The sequence below is a fragment of the Rhinolophus hipposideros genome, assembly GCF_964194185.1.
Source record: "Rhinolophus hipposideros genome assembly, chromosome: 18".
Lineage (NCBI taxonomy): Eukaryota > Metazoa > Chordata > Mammalia > Chiroptera > Rhinolophidae > Rhinolophus > Rhinolophus hipposideros.
Genome location: NC_138064.1, coordinates 17,872,100 through 17,885,187, shown reverse-complemented (window position 1 = coordinate 17,885,187; position 13,088 = coordinate 17,872,100). Strand labels below are relative to the sequence as shown.

Sequence of the window (13,088 nt, the reverse complement as noted above, 5' to 3'; positions counted from 1 at the left end):
AGATTCCTATGACATAAAGAAAACATAGCATGGCAAAAGAATGAAAATTGAATTTCTCTTGAGATCTCTGAGATCATGAATACAAACACCAGTTAAACCTTCTCAAGAGACGATAATATTTCATACCATCTGGCTACTAGTCATGTGTATAGAGGAAATTTACCAAATAGTAGTAAATTGTGAATGTGACATTAAGGGTCTGGGATATATAGGTATACATTCATTTAAAATTGAATAAACTTAATTATTACTGGTATTTCTTTTACACATTTTATATTGAGGATTTGAAAATTCATGCTTAATATGTAATTAAACAGTTACATTTCAAATGCTAGCACAACCAGGACTAAAAGTTCAATTTTTATAAAAATTCCTGTACTACTCTGACAAGTATAATCAATCTGCCCTCACCCGTGGAGTAAGCCTTATTTGTAAACAATGGAAATTTTGAAGGATTTAGTGTTTCCTTGGAGAGGGCGTGATGAGTAATAACAAAGACTAAGACCAGCTGAGTTCATAGCAATTTTTTGCACAAACAATTTAAGTAATAAATAGAAATGTTCTTCACCTATGATCCCAATACAAAACTTATGCCAAGTTCCATCATGAAAACATTTTTTTGAGAAATACTTTAAAAATGTTTGTTTACTCATACAGTACTTCCTTCTCTCCAAAGATCATAAAATGAAAATCTAATTAGGAAAAGGCAAGAACACAAAGGGTAGGTTTGGGTTGTAGGAAATCTACCTCGAAGCTCATCTCCTAGTAAGAAGATATTAATCCAGCACCATTTCAGAAATTAAGAACACCAATGGATTTCTTATGTTGCTTATATATGTCAGGTGGAAAAGTTAGGGAGGATAAGAAGAATAGAGAGAGCAGAGGTGACAGGGTAGTGGGTGGTGGTTGTGCTATTGTATATAGGGTACTAAATTAGGGGAGACAGAGACCTAAATTTTGGGAGTCATCACTGTGGAATTAAAATTAAATACATGACTGTGTGGGCACATCCAAAGTCAGAGTAGCAAAAGAAGACAAGTCCAAAGACTGAGCTCTAAGATACTCCCTGTTTTAGAGATCAATGTTTTCAAATTAGGTTTTATCATTATGCAGGTATGGTGAGGCCAACAGATCAGTAGATAACTGAAAAAATAGGTCAGTTTGGGGAAAATTAACATCTTAACAATATTGAGTCTTCCAATCCATGAATGCAGATAGATCTTCCACTTATTTAAGTCTTGTCTGATTTTTCATGTGACTTTTGAAGTGTTTGGCATACACCTTTTGCATACATTTTCTTAGATTTGTACCTAAGTATTTCAGTGTGTTTTTTTGTCCTACTACATATAGATATACGTGAATTTTGTATATTGACCTTGTATCCTGTAACCTTGCTAAATCCACTTATTAGTCCTAGTAAGTTTTTTTTATAGATTCTTTGAGATTTTCTATGTATATAATTATGTCATCTGCAAAGATAGATGGCTTTTTTTCTTCTCATCTGTATACCTTTTATTTCTTTTTCTTGCCTTATTTATTACACTGGCCAGTGTTGAAGTGATAAAAATAGATGTATTAGCCTTGTTCCCAGTCTTAGTGCAAAAGAACTCAGTCTTTCACTATTAAGTATGATGTTAGCTATAGATTTTTATCACATTGAGGAAGTTCCCTTCTATTTCTAGTTCTCTGAGAACTTTTATCATGAATGAATACTGAATTTTCTCAAAAGCTTTTTCTGCATCTATAGAGTTTATCATATAGTTTCTTTTTTAGACTGTGAATATGGTGAGTTACATTGAGTTTTGAAATGTTGAACCATCCTTATATTCCTGGTATTAAACTCTCCTTTTTCATAATATATTATCATTTTTACATATTGCTGGATTCCATTTACTAATATTTGTTGAGAAAGATTTTTGTGTTTATATGCATGAGTTATATTGGTCTTTTTGCTTTCTCTGAACTTTATCCTAATAATGCTGGCCTCATAAAAGACCTTATATTATTTACATATCGTCATATCCTTCACAGAGTGAAGTAAAGTATTTTACACAAATCTGATGATCAGCAAATGCCTGTTGAATAAATCCCTTAATAGAGTGCTGGTGCCAAGTTGTTGTTTTTCCCCAGGACCTGTACTCTCTGCCCTTTTTCCTCACCTAAGAATTAAATGCTAAGAAATTCATCTTAACCACTGGACTGAACTTTCCCTGGAGCTGGTTAATGAGGAATCTGAATGTTAGCACATCAGTCAATTAAGTACACCACTCGATAACATAACAACAATGAACAGGTATGATTTCCTTTTTTTTTAAAGGGTTAGAATGAGGAAAAGTCAGGTTGGGACACAAAGAGAGGGAGCTCTTTGAGTAGAGGTAGGGTGGCTGGATGGGAAGTCTGTGGAAAGCACAGCCAGACCTCAGTAGCATTGGCAATGCCAGCGGCATTCAGGAGGGCGTATCAGCCAGGCAGGACCACCATGCACTGATCGAGCCACAAGAGAAGGACCCAACTTACACCAGCCCTGGGCTTGACAACAGATGCAACAGAACGCCCCCGTTTCACCCCTGGGGGCACTAGAGAACTGGCTGCCCATCAACTAGGCAACATCAGTGAGGATGGGAAAGGAACCACCCTGACAGGGCGGCGGGCTCTACGAGGGTCCAGGGGCCCACGCCACTCACCATATACCCACAGGCTCTCTTGCTGAGGAGGAGGGAGACGGCCTAGAGAGACCGAGACTTTTAACCAAAATATACTAAACATTAGCTAACTAAAGGATGATTTTACCAGATTAGACTAAAATGATGGGGCTTCTTTTCCTTCTTTCTGGTTATCCAGTGGGATGGGGACCCATGGAGAAACTGCTTAGAGAAAAATGAAGCTATTTTTTTCTTCACATGTCTGAGTGTGGCATGAGTTTAAGTTTGGCAATCCTCTGAACTCTTTTAAAAACAGCATAAATGTTAACTGTTATGTAATCAGTAGAATATAGTTTTATATATTCGAGGTCCATAGATTTGGCTATTCAGAGCAGCCCCCACGCCCACCCCTGGCAAGCAGGGAGCTGCGGCAATGGTGGCTGAATTGAAATAGCCAAGCTTCCTCTCAGCTTAAATTCTCAATCGAGCCAGGGTTAGAGAGAAACGTACCACTGGTCCTGAAGGAATTATTGAGCTGCTTTCCATATACTGTTATTTCAGCATTCCTACTCACCCCCACCCCCACCTCCATAAAAAAAGGGTTAGAAGAAAGTGTATTCTGGATGACTCGATTTGGCTTTCCCTTTGAAAGAGATACCGTAACTATTATTTTTTTTCCCTAAGAGATAATACCCTTGACAAATGATTTACTCACTTCTTTCAAATTACCTGTTCAGTTTGGATATAAAAGTTATTTTGTATACAATAGGAATTTTGTTTCCTTAAATTAGCCTAGAAACCTGCAGCAGCTCTATGCCCCTTCCTGCTTCAAACCTTTTTTTTTTAAATGGAAAGAAATTCACCTTTCTTTTTAAAAATGCATTTGTAAAGAATGGATTGTGTTTATATAGAGACATTAATAGTGGTTTCCTCACATAGTTTTAAAGAGATTTAGAGAGAAGACACAAAATTCGAGGGACTTAATGGAGAGCCACATAGGCAGACCCTGATAACCTTCAAGTATCAAAAGGTCAATAAAAAGACCACAAGACTGGGTTTTCAGCTCATGAGTGGCCAACCTAAGTTAATGAATCAAGCAGACTTTAGAGGGGATTTCAGTAGAATGGCTAAAAAGTAATGGATAACAATAGTAAAATGGACAGGGCTAAGAATTACCCAATGGAAAAATTTTTTGATACGAACAGCAAGAACAGTCAATTACTGAGAGAAAGACCCACATGGGCTGGAGACATCTTGGAAGTTTTGCAGTCAAGGTAGGACTTGGGCTCCCCCTTGAGGGGTGGGTAGAATTTGACTAGACAGAAAAGAGGCAGAGGAAAGAGCAGAGCAGCACATGGGCATGAGAGAATAAATGAATGTGGGATTGGGACAGAAGAAATGGAGATCACCAGATTAGAGTAGAAGTTGTGACAGGATCACATGCATCAAACCAGGATGGGTTGTGACAACTGAAAGAGGACAATGTTCCTGGCCATGTTTTTTTCTAACTATAGTTTACTCCAAATCTGCACAACCTAAACCTTGGCTTTCCAAAATTTGGCCCAAAACATTTTACTATAGCTTATAAGTTAGCTTATAACTCTAGTATGTAATATAATCTCTCTCTCTCTCTCTCTCTCTCTCTCTCTCTCTCTCTCTCTGGAAGAGGCTTGCAGTGGTTCATTAATTTTATATTTTTATATTTAGTACTTATAATATAGGACAAAAGACCCACAGCTCCCCAATGATAATCTTCCCAGAGGAATTACCACTGCAAATGTGCGTGTTCACAGAAACAGAAAAAATTTGCTGATAAACAAGACACGCTACAGTAATTCTCAAATCCAGAGGCATGACATTTGTGTTCAATTATCAGTGTGACAAAAGAGTAAGTAATCTGGAATGAATATTAAGACTCTAATCAATTTTTTAAATTAAAGTTTAATTGGGTGACAATGGTTACTAAAGTAATAGATTTCAGGTGTACAATTCTGTAATATGTCATCTGTATATCACATTGTGGTTCACCACCCAGAGTGAGTTCTCCTTCCATCACCATATATTTGACCCCCTTTACCCTTATCTACCAGCCCCCTACCCCCTTACCCTCTGGTAACCACTAAACTATTGTCTGTGTCTATGAGTTTTTGTTTCTTTATTTGTTTGTCTTGTTCTTTTGTTGCTTTCAATTTTATATCCCATATATCAGTGAAGTCATGTGGTTCTCAACTTTTTCTGTCTGACTTTTTTCACTTAGCATAATAATCTCAAGATCCATTCAAAAAATTAAGAACAGAATTATCATATGACCCAGCAAACCCTCTCCTGGATATATACCCAAAGACCCAAATTTTTAAAATATTTTCTTTTTCAGAACTTAGAGTAGACTCAGGGTTTCCTTGGCATTCAAATTGGCTTTCTAAGTGGGGGAGAAGGGATGGAGCTAAAGCATGAGGACTGCTTACAAATTGATTTCAGTTGCCTGTATGTCCCCGTTAATCTGCATTTGCCCAGGGGATTATGCACAGTTCCATCCTGCATTCAGGACAGGAAATGGTTAAGAGCTGCTAGAGAATGTTAGAGTCAAAGCAAGTCACAGACACCTCTAGCTTAAAAAGCCTGCCACGCCCTCTTAAAAAGCTTGTTCAAGTTCATTGAAATGATCCTTGATTTTTCTCAGGAAACGTCTGACCTATACTAAAAGCATATTACCCATACATTTTCCATACTTAGACAATTGAGTGGTGAGTTATATTTGAATTTTGCTTTACCTTTGCAAGGTCCTCCATCAACAGTGGTGGTGAATTCATAACCATTTTAGAGTCAGTCTAACATTTTTATAGCTTCTGTTTATAACATCTCAGAAAGGGGAGCTAGAATGACCCCCATAACTCCTATGAACCTGGGAGCAGATGGTAAAAGCATGGCATTGGAACCAGACAGACATGCATTCAAACCCGAAATACTCCATTCACCCCTGATGTGACCCTCGACAGGTTACCTGATTTCTGTGCCTCAGTTTCGTTACTTACAAATTAGGGATAATACCAAGTAGGAACTTATAGAATTCATCTGAATATGAAATAATGAATATCAAGCATTTAGTATAATTCCTGACACAAAACATGTTCTCTACAATCAATCTTTCTATTAGCACCGTGTCTCATTAGTTTTCTAACACTTATTTTTCTAAAAGCCTGTATTAACTGTTCAGTATTAATCATCATTTTTTTAATAAGAGTAATTTATCTTTGTTATGGTTGGAGGTGTTTCTTCCTGAACCTACTTTCTTACCCATGAGATAAGGAAAATGTCTCTTGCCCTGCTAATCTCACAGAACTGAAAAAGTCAACAGTATGGGAACGTAATCAGAAAACTGAATATGTAAAAGTTATTAACTAAATATGTAAAAGTTATTAACTGAATATGTAGAAGTTATCAACTGAGTATGTAAAAGTTATTAACTGAAATTTTCAATCTGCAATTCACTATACCGAAGCAAGCTTGTCATTAATGCTGTGGATAAACAAAGGCATGTCAGAATTGCCATATCATGACGAGTCCTGTTCCCAAACCTTCCCTAATGAGTTCATTTTAATTCACTTTAATCATATAGTGATTCAGTATGTACATGTGATAATGACTCATGTGTTTTAAATTTGCCAAATGTTGCTTCTAAATTATTTTCAGAAGTTTCTGTTAAGCTCTTAGGAAAGTCACGACTTAGATAGTGGATAAAATCTGAGTTATTATTTTAATCCCTTCTTAAGCCAAATCATGTTTATTCCTAATTTAGAGCATCTACTCCTATCATGATGATTAAATTAGAAGGGGCATGGTACAGCTGGTGAGGCATGGACTTCTGGGATTTGAATACCAACCAGTTCAGTCATTTATTAGCTGATTTAATTTTCAGCAATTTATTTTACCTTTCTGAAATTGCATCTGAGAAATGGGAATAGAATAAGTAACTTTTAAAGAAGATGGTACTCTTAAAGAGCACGGCAGAGTCCCTAGACGCTGTAAATGTTCTCCAATTGAGAACAGTTTAACAATGGAACAAAGTAGCATCTACTTACAGTTCACAGATGCCAGCTCTGGTGGGAATGAGAGGCACAAGTTGCAGTAGAAGTTTGACACCATTTTGCCATTCTTCTTCTCTTTCAAATTCACAGTACAAGTAACTACATTCATCAGATGAAAACTGATAGAAAACATAGGTATCTTGAAAGTATAAATGCTGGTCCACTGTTGGAAATGAAAAAGGTGTAAATCAGTTTTTTTGTAAATAAATTATTTAGAGAGTCATAAACCAAATACTAAATTGAAAGCCCTACTAATTATTAGGGAGAAGCCAGGGATAGGCCTATAACTACACATTCTAAGTCCATTCATGTTCACAATCCCGTTGAAGTAAAAAGGATTTACTGACCAATCGATTTTTATTACTTAAAGCTTGGCTAGCATATTCACATGTTATTTTATCATTTTTCTGCGTCAGGGACAGGTAAATTGTATAGTAATTCAAAGAGAATAGAGAGCAAATTTTTTTGGGTGTCCCAAAGCAAATTAATGCATTTAATTATTTAAGTGGTACTCAAATACAAAATGATGGCAAATTTTAAATCAGTGGTTCTCAGCCAGCGTGACTATGCCCCCCAAGGAACATTTGGCAATGTCTGGAGACATTTTTGTTTGTCACAGCTAGGGGGTGCTACCGGTATCTGGTGGGTAGAAGAAAGAGATGTTCTCACATCCTACAATGCACAAGACAACCCCCTACAACTAAGAATTGTGTAGCCCAAAATGTCAACACCACCAAAGTTGGGAAAACTCGTTTTAAAGGAATCAAGAAGTGGAGACTTTTCCCAAAAACATTAACACAAAATGTTTTAATCTCACAAACAAGCTGATAGCATTCCTCAAAGGTAGATAACTGATTTTCTAAATAAGAATATCAGATGTTAGGTATTATTAACTCACTAAGATTATACCCACATCCTCATCTACACCATTCTTTCACAGGGGGACTTAGGGTATGTATGCCTTTCTGAAACTTACAATGTTCTCTGGCCCTGAATGTGTATTACCTATAGAAAAACAAAAGGGGTTTCATCGTGACCAACAAGCACCTGTGTGATAGAGCTTTGACTGCTAATTCTTCAATACCCTGGCTCAACTAAGAAAAGAGCTATCCATGATCTCTTTTAGTTTCTAATTAACATCAATTTTCTGTTCTTTTTAAACAGCTAATTTTCATAGGTCATATCTCTAACTGTTCACAATCACTTAATCAAAATGGCATACACATTCCACTCGTAAAATCAATTTCTGATGATTATTCTAAGTACAGCAAAATAAATCACACATTTAGGGCAACTAAACATGCCACTGATTAAGAAAAAAAAAGTTGTGAGCATCATTTTGAGTAGAGAAGGGAGGAGATAAGGGAAAGGCTCGTATAGGCGGAAGTCTATGAATCAGCAGCTACCTAATTATTTTTACAAAAGGTGTGAGAGAAATAACAATCAAAAGGTGACCTGTCACTTTTATTTATAAAATAAGAGAGAATGCAAACATTTAATGTAAAACCAATTTCCACCCAGATTGTAACATCCTCTAGAAAATTAAGTATATTTTAGTCTGGTAGCTTAATAAAATAATGATTCTGTGCCTTCACAACATATCATACGAACCTGATGACATAATTCCCATATCCAGGAGGAGCTGCCAGACCCCTACGGCCATAGATCTGCACTGGACAAAAGGACAGTGTTCCAGAAGCCAGTCTACCAGTTCTGACCCAACACAGCTTCTCCTGAACAAAAAAAAAGCCATTTACGTAAGACGTTGTTGTTGCTCCTTTGCCAAAAAATTGATATTTATTACCACCCTTTCATGTGCTTGCTTTTTTAAACAAGTGACTCAAGAATAAAGGATATGTAACTCTTCTTCAGATTTCAGCTCAAATATCATTTCTTTCGAGAAACTTAGAATCATATCCTCTTGTACTTTTTCTTCACATCACCTAACATTCAGTAATTATATATCACCTAACATTTATTAATTATGCATCCTTCTGAATGAATAATATCTGCTTTCCTCACCTAAGAATAATTTTCAGGAGAACAAGGACTATGTATAACTCACTATTAAACTTCAACAACTAGGACAGGCCAGGTACACAGTCAGCTCTCAAAATATATGTTTGAATAAATGTAGGAAGAAAGTTAGCCGTCCTTTAAGTAAAGATAATGCTTCTGTCTTGGTAAGACAAGGTCTTTAAGGTGGTGGTGATAAACCCTCATTTATCCATCTGTAGATTTTTATCTATTCTCTTTGAGAGCAAAACATGCCAAGGTTAGACAAAGTTGGGACCACAGTGAGAAGTGTAGTTTTGTTTGCTACTCTTTAGAGATTAAATACTGTCAGTTGTCTCAAAGAACAATAAATTTGACCATTAATCTTTTTAATATAATCGAAGCAATCGAGTTAAGCAATCTAGATCATAAAACCCATACACCCAGATGTGTGTGATGGATCCCACTAACTGTACACACGCGCAATATTCTCTGTAATCTGTCGTAAAATACAGAACTGGATTCAACGACTGCCCCGATCTGGGCATTATAAGCAGTATCTTCACGCCTATGCTGCCATCTTTATTAGCCTCTCATGAAAAACTAAAAGAAGAAAAATTTCTGAAGTACAGTTTTTCGTTTGCAGAAATATCATTGAATCCCACTTTCCCTCATGAGAAACTGTCACCAAAATGTTTCCTTACAAAGATGTGTCATGTAAATGGCTATATTTATTCTAACTTCGGCATTTAAGGACCAAAAGGTGTCAACTTTATTTGTATTCCTAAAACAGGAAAATTATTGCCTATCTCTTGGGATTGGCATAGGCACAAATACCTAGAAATCATACAATAACCTATATTTTCTAGAGTAAAGAAGATACAAGATAGAAAGATTTTGTGCTGAGATATTTAATCAAATAGTCTAGTTTTTGATAAATCATCACTTTTTTGGGGACAGTGTTACTATTTTAAGATACTCTAAGGCAATTAAGGCAATACCAGACTTGTTTAATTGCAGTTAGCATTGAGACATTAGAAAGATTAGCTGTCAAATAAATTGATGTTTTTGGAAACAAAATGAGAAAACAGATCGCAACAAAACAGGCAATTAGACCAATATTACCTTCTAATTCTATAGGACACCTTTTATGTTAAGGGCTCAAAGTGTTAATTAATTCCTCCACACCTGTCAATTAGCCAGCATCTTCAAGCTAATTGCCCGAAGCACTTTTATCACATGGATTAAACACTAGCTTATTCTCAGAAAAATACAGCTCCTCAGCCTAATCTATGTCTGATATCACCTGGAATATGAAAGGACACAGCAAAACGTTGACTGAACAAACTACACTACCAAATGGCCAAAGGTGGCTAGACAGATGATATGTTTACAGGAGACAGGGAAGAAATTTCTTAGTCTGGGCCTTCTCAACATCACGTGTAGGAGTCACCTGGGAGATCTTGTAAATGTGCAGATTCTGAGGCAGTATGGATGGGGGGGCGGGGCCTGAGAGTCCTCATTTCTAAATGGTTCCTGGGTGATACTAGTGTCCACAAAGCCCCAATCCCCCAGCTATACCTTGTCATTGGGGAGGGCTCACCCTGTTTGGGGGTAGAGGCCGAGTCAATATGCTAAAACGTAATACAGCCATGACAACAATTAGTTAATAATGAGGGGAGCTCCCTCCGCATTTAATTCACACTCCCCTGACTTCTGACAGTCCCACGACAACCCAGTTAAAATACCTAAATCCACAGGATTTAGGCAAGAGCAGCGAGGAATAAAACAGAGATGGTCAGAAGGGAGCAATCTGAATACTGACAGCAGTTCTTACTCCCGGAATATTTTCAGTCTTGTACTGAATCCAGAAACTGTTCTGAGTACATGCAGATCTACAGACCACTGGAAGGCTAGGTAGAACATTGTGATATGGAGGTGATTAGTACATGGCCAATGTGAATGCTGGAACAAAGCATCAATTTTACCAGTCTCTCGAGTTGAACATTTGATATCTCTTGGCTTCCTTCTGTCTCTGGTTATATTTTTAGCAATTAATTCATGGTAGTGCAGACAGAACCCTAATAAATGGGGTGTTGGTATTCAGAAAGTACTTTTGAAAGTAATTCTCCTGTGGTACATGGGGAACACTCTACCTCAATTTACTACCAGGGATATGAAAATAATCTGTCCTACACCATCATATTAGCACTTTGTCTTTAAGCCCATAATATTAATCAGGCCTTAGATTTTTTTAAAAAAAGGAGATTCTGGCCCCACCGTTGGAAACCTGAAATAGCAAAACACATGCTCTCTCCTCATTGTGTTACCACTAAACCCTAAGTATGTTCTGACTTGGACGGATGGGTCTTTTCCATGAACTTGATTAATGTACATCTCCCAATCTTTTTTCAATCTATATCCATAGAGATCACATAAACTAAACTGAGAACAACAACAGATGTTACATGTAGCCTTATGTGCTAGCTAAAATGAGTCCTATAAGCAGCTTGCTCCCAACTAGACCCAAAGACGTATACAGTTTCAGTTTAAAATAAGGAAAAAAACGAGTGTCTAAATTTAGTTAACTTAAAGAAAGGTCCTTTACATCCTGGGAATCTTTCCTACTTTATTTTGCTGTCACTTATTCTGAATACACCTATTCTTTTTTTTTAATTCTTTTATTTATATATATATATATATATATAATTGGGGAATATTGGGAATATATATATATATATATATATATTTTATTGGGGAATATTGGGAATAATTTTTAATAAATTTTATTGGGGAAAATTTTATAAATTTTATTGGGGAACAGTGTGTTCCTCCAGGACCCATCAACTCCAAGTCATTGGACTTCAATCTAGTTGTGGAGGGCGCAGCTCAGCTCCAAGTCCAGTTGCTGTTTTCAATCTTTAGTTGCAGGGGGCGCAGCCCGCCATCCCATGTGGGAATTGAACCATCTGGCTGCCCCTCCAGAAGCTCAGCGGCAGCTCGTTTTCTTCAATCTAGCTGTGAAGGGTACAGCTCACTGGCCCACGGAGGAATCAAACTGGCAACCCTGTTGTTCAGAGCTCACGCTCTAACCAACTGAGCCATCTGGCTGCCCCGAATACTCCTATTCTTTATGGTGTTACAATCTCATTACTATAAGAAAGAATAGTGGTAATAAATGGTAGGTTTTTAATTTTTGTTTTATTTTTGTAGTTTTCTTTTGGTACTGTATGATGTGGTTTAATAGCTTTACTTAAAATAAAAATAATAAAAAGATGAACATTTGCTTTTGTTTTTTTCTTTAAACTGCTCCAGAAAATGAAAACATGTGCCCCAAAGTTTCTAAATGCCTGCTCTCTTGGTCCAGTTGTCCTTTAAAACTGGCCATTAACCCACCCATATACTCTAACACCTCTGCCCTTATTTCTAGACAGGGCAGGGGAAAACGCCATCCCTATGGCAACCCTCCCCTCCCACTATTCGCAGCACTGAGGACGCTCACTCTCACCCAGTGAGTTGCTCAGGAGTTCTTTCAGCCCAGGGACCTACAGAGCGTCCTCTGAGAGCCTTGATTACGTCTCTGAAGAGGGGATCTATATTTATTAAAGTCCCAGTGCAGCACATGCCCAATAAAATTACCATAAAATATCCCATCGCAGAGAAAGCAGAGACTCTCAGGAACCCATCCACGTGTGGGGCTGGGGTTTTCAGGCCCTAATTTCAGAGCCAGGAGTCCAACTACTAACCAACACTCAGCTAAGTTTAAGGAACAAGTAAGTCACCACCAGTATCCAGAATATACACTTCAAACAAACTGACGAACCCCTCCTACTGCTGATACAGCCCATCTCTCAGTGATCAAGGTTACGATTTTAACACTTTTTTTTTCAAAAGGAGAATTTTGGACAAGGTGTTAGAAAACTATGTTACCTGTAAAATCCCTTGAGGTTTACTCTGTCCTTTATCAAGTCAGCTGCCTGAACGATAATGATATTCCTTAATGCTCTTCCAGCACAAGAAGAATTCTCCCCATAAATCTAAGTGGAAAAGCAAACAATCACTGTAAATTTAGAATAATGAGACGATGTGTGAGCATACTACATGTAAAATATTTGACCAAATTCTTAAGCTTAAGACAGTTATGTAACTACAAACCTAAAACTACCTATTTCATTGTACTTTTGCTATTGGTTCATTTATACTATAAAGCCATAAAAACTATTTTCCATATGTTAAACTTCTTTAATTATAATTAGAACCTCCCTTTACACAAAATTTTTAGCACAAAATATCCACTGTTTTTTAAAATACAGTGTTTCCATCAATATAGCAAATTGAAGAATATTTTTATTATACATTAACTCTG

At 36.9% G+C, this 13,088-nt stretch overlaps 1 protein-coding gene across 3 annotated transcripts in view; it reads right to left on the bottom strand.

Moving 5' to 3' along the window:
- RAPGEF5 (Rap guanine nucleotide exchange factor 5) overlaps positions 1 to 13,088 on the bottom strand; it is a 207,182-nt gene that overhangs the window by 152,673 nt on the left and 41,421 nt on the right. For all 3 annotated transcript variants that reach the window (XM_081080277.1, XM_081080278.1, XM_081080279.1), the window contains exons 3-5: positions 12,653 to 12,759; positions 8,339 to 8,460; positions 6,722 to 6,890 (exon numbers count right to left, since the gene is read on the bottom strand). In XM_081080277.1, the coding sequence (XP_080936403.1) occupies positions 6,722 to 6,890; positions 8,339 to 8,460; positions 12,653 to 12,759 (398 nt within the window). The remainder of the gene's footprint in view (positions 1 to 6,721; positions 6,891 to 8,338; positions 8,461 to 12,652; positions 12,760 to 13,088) is intronic.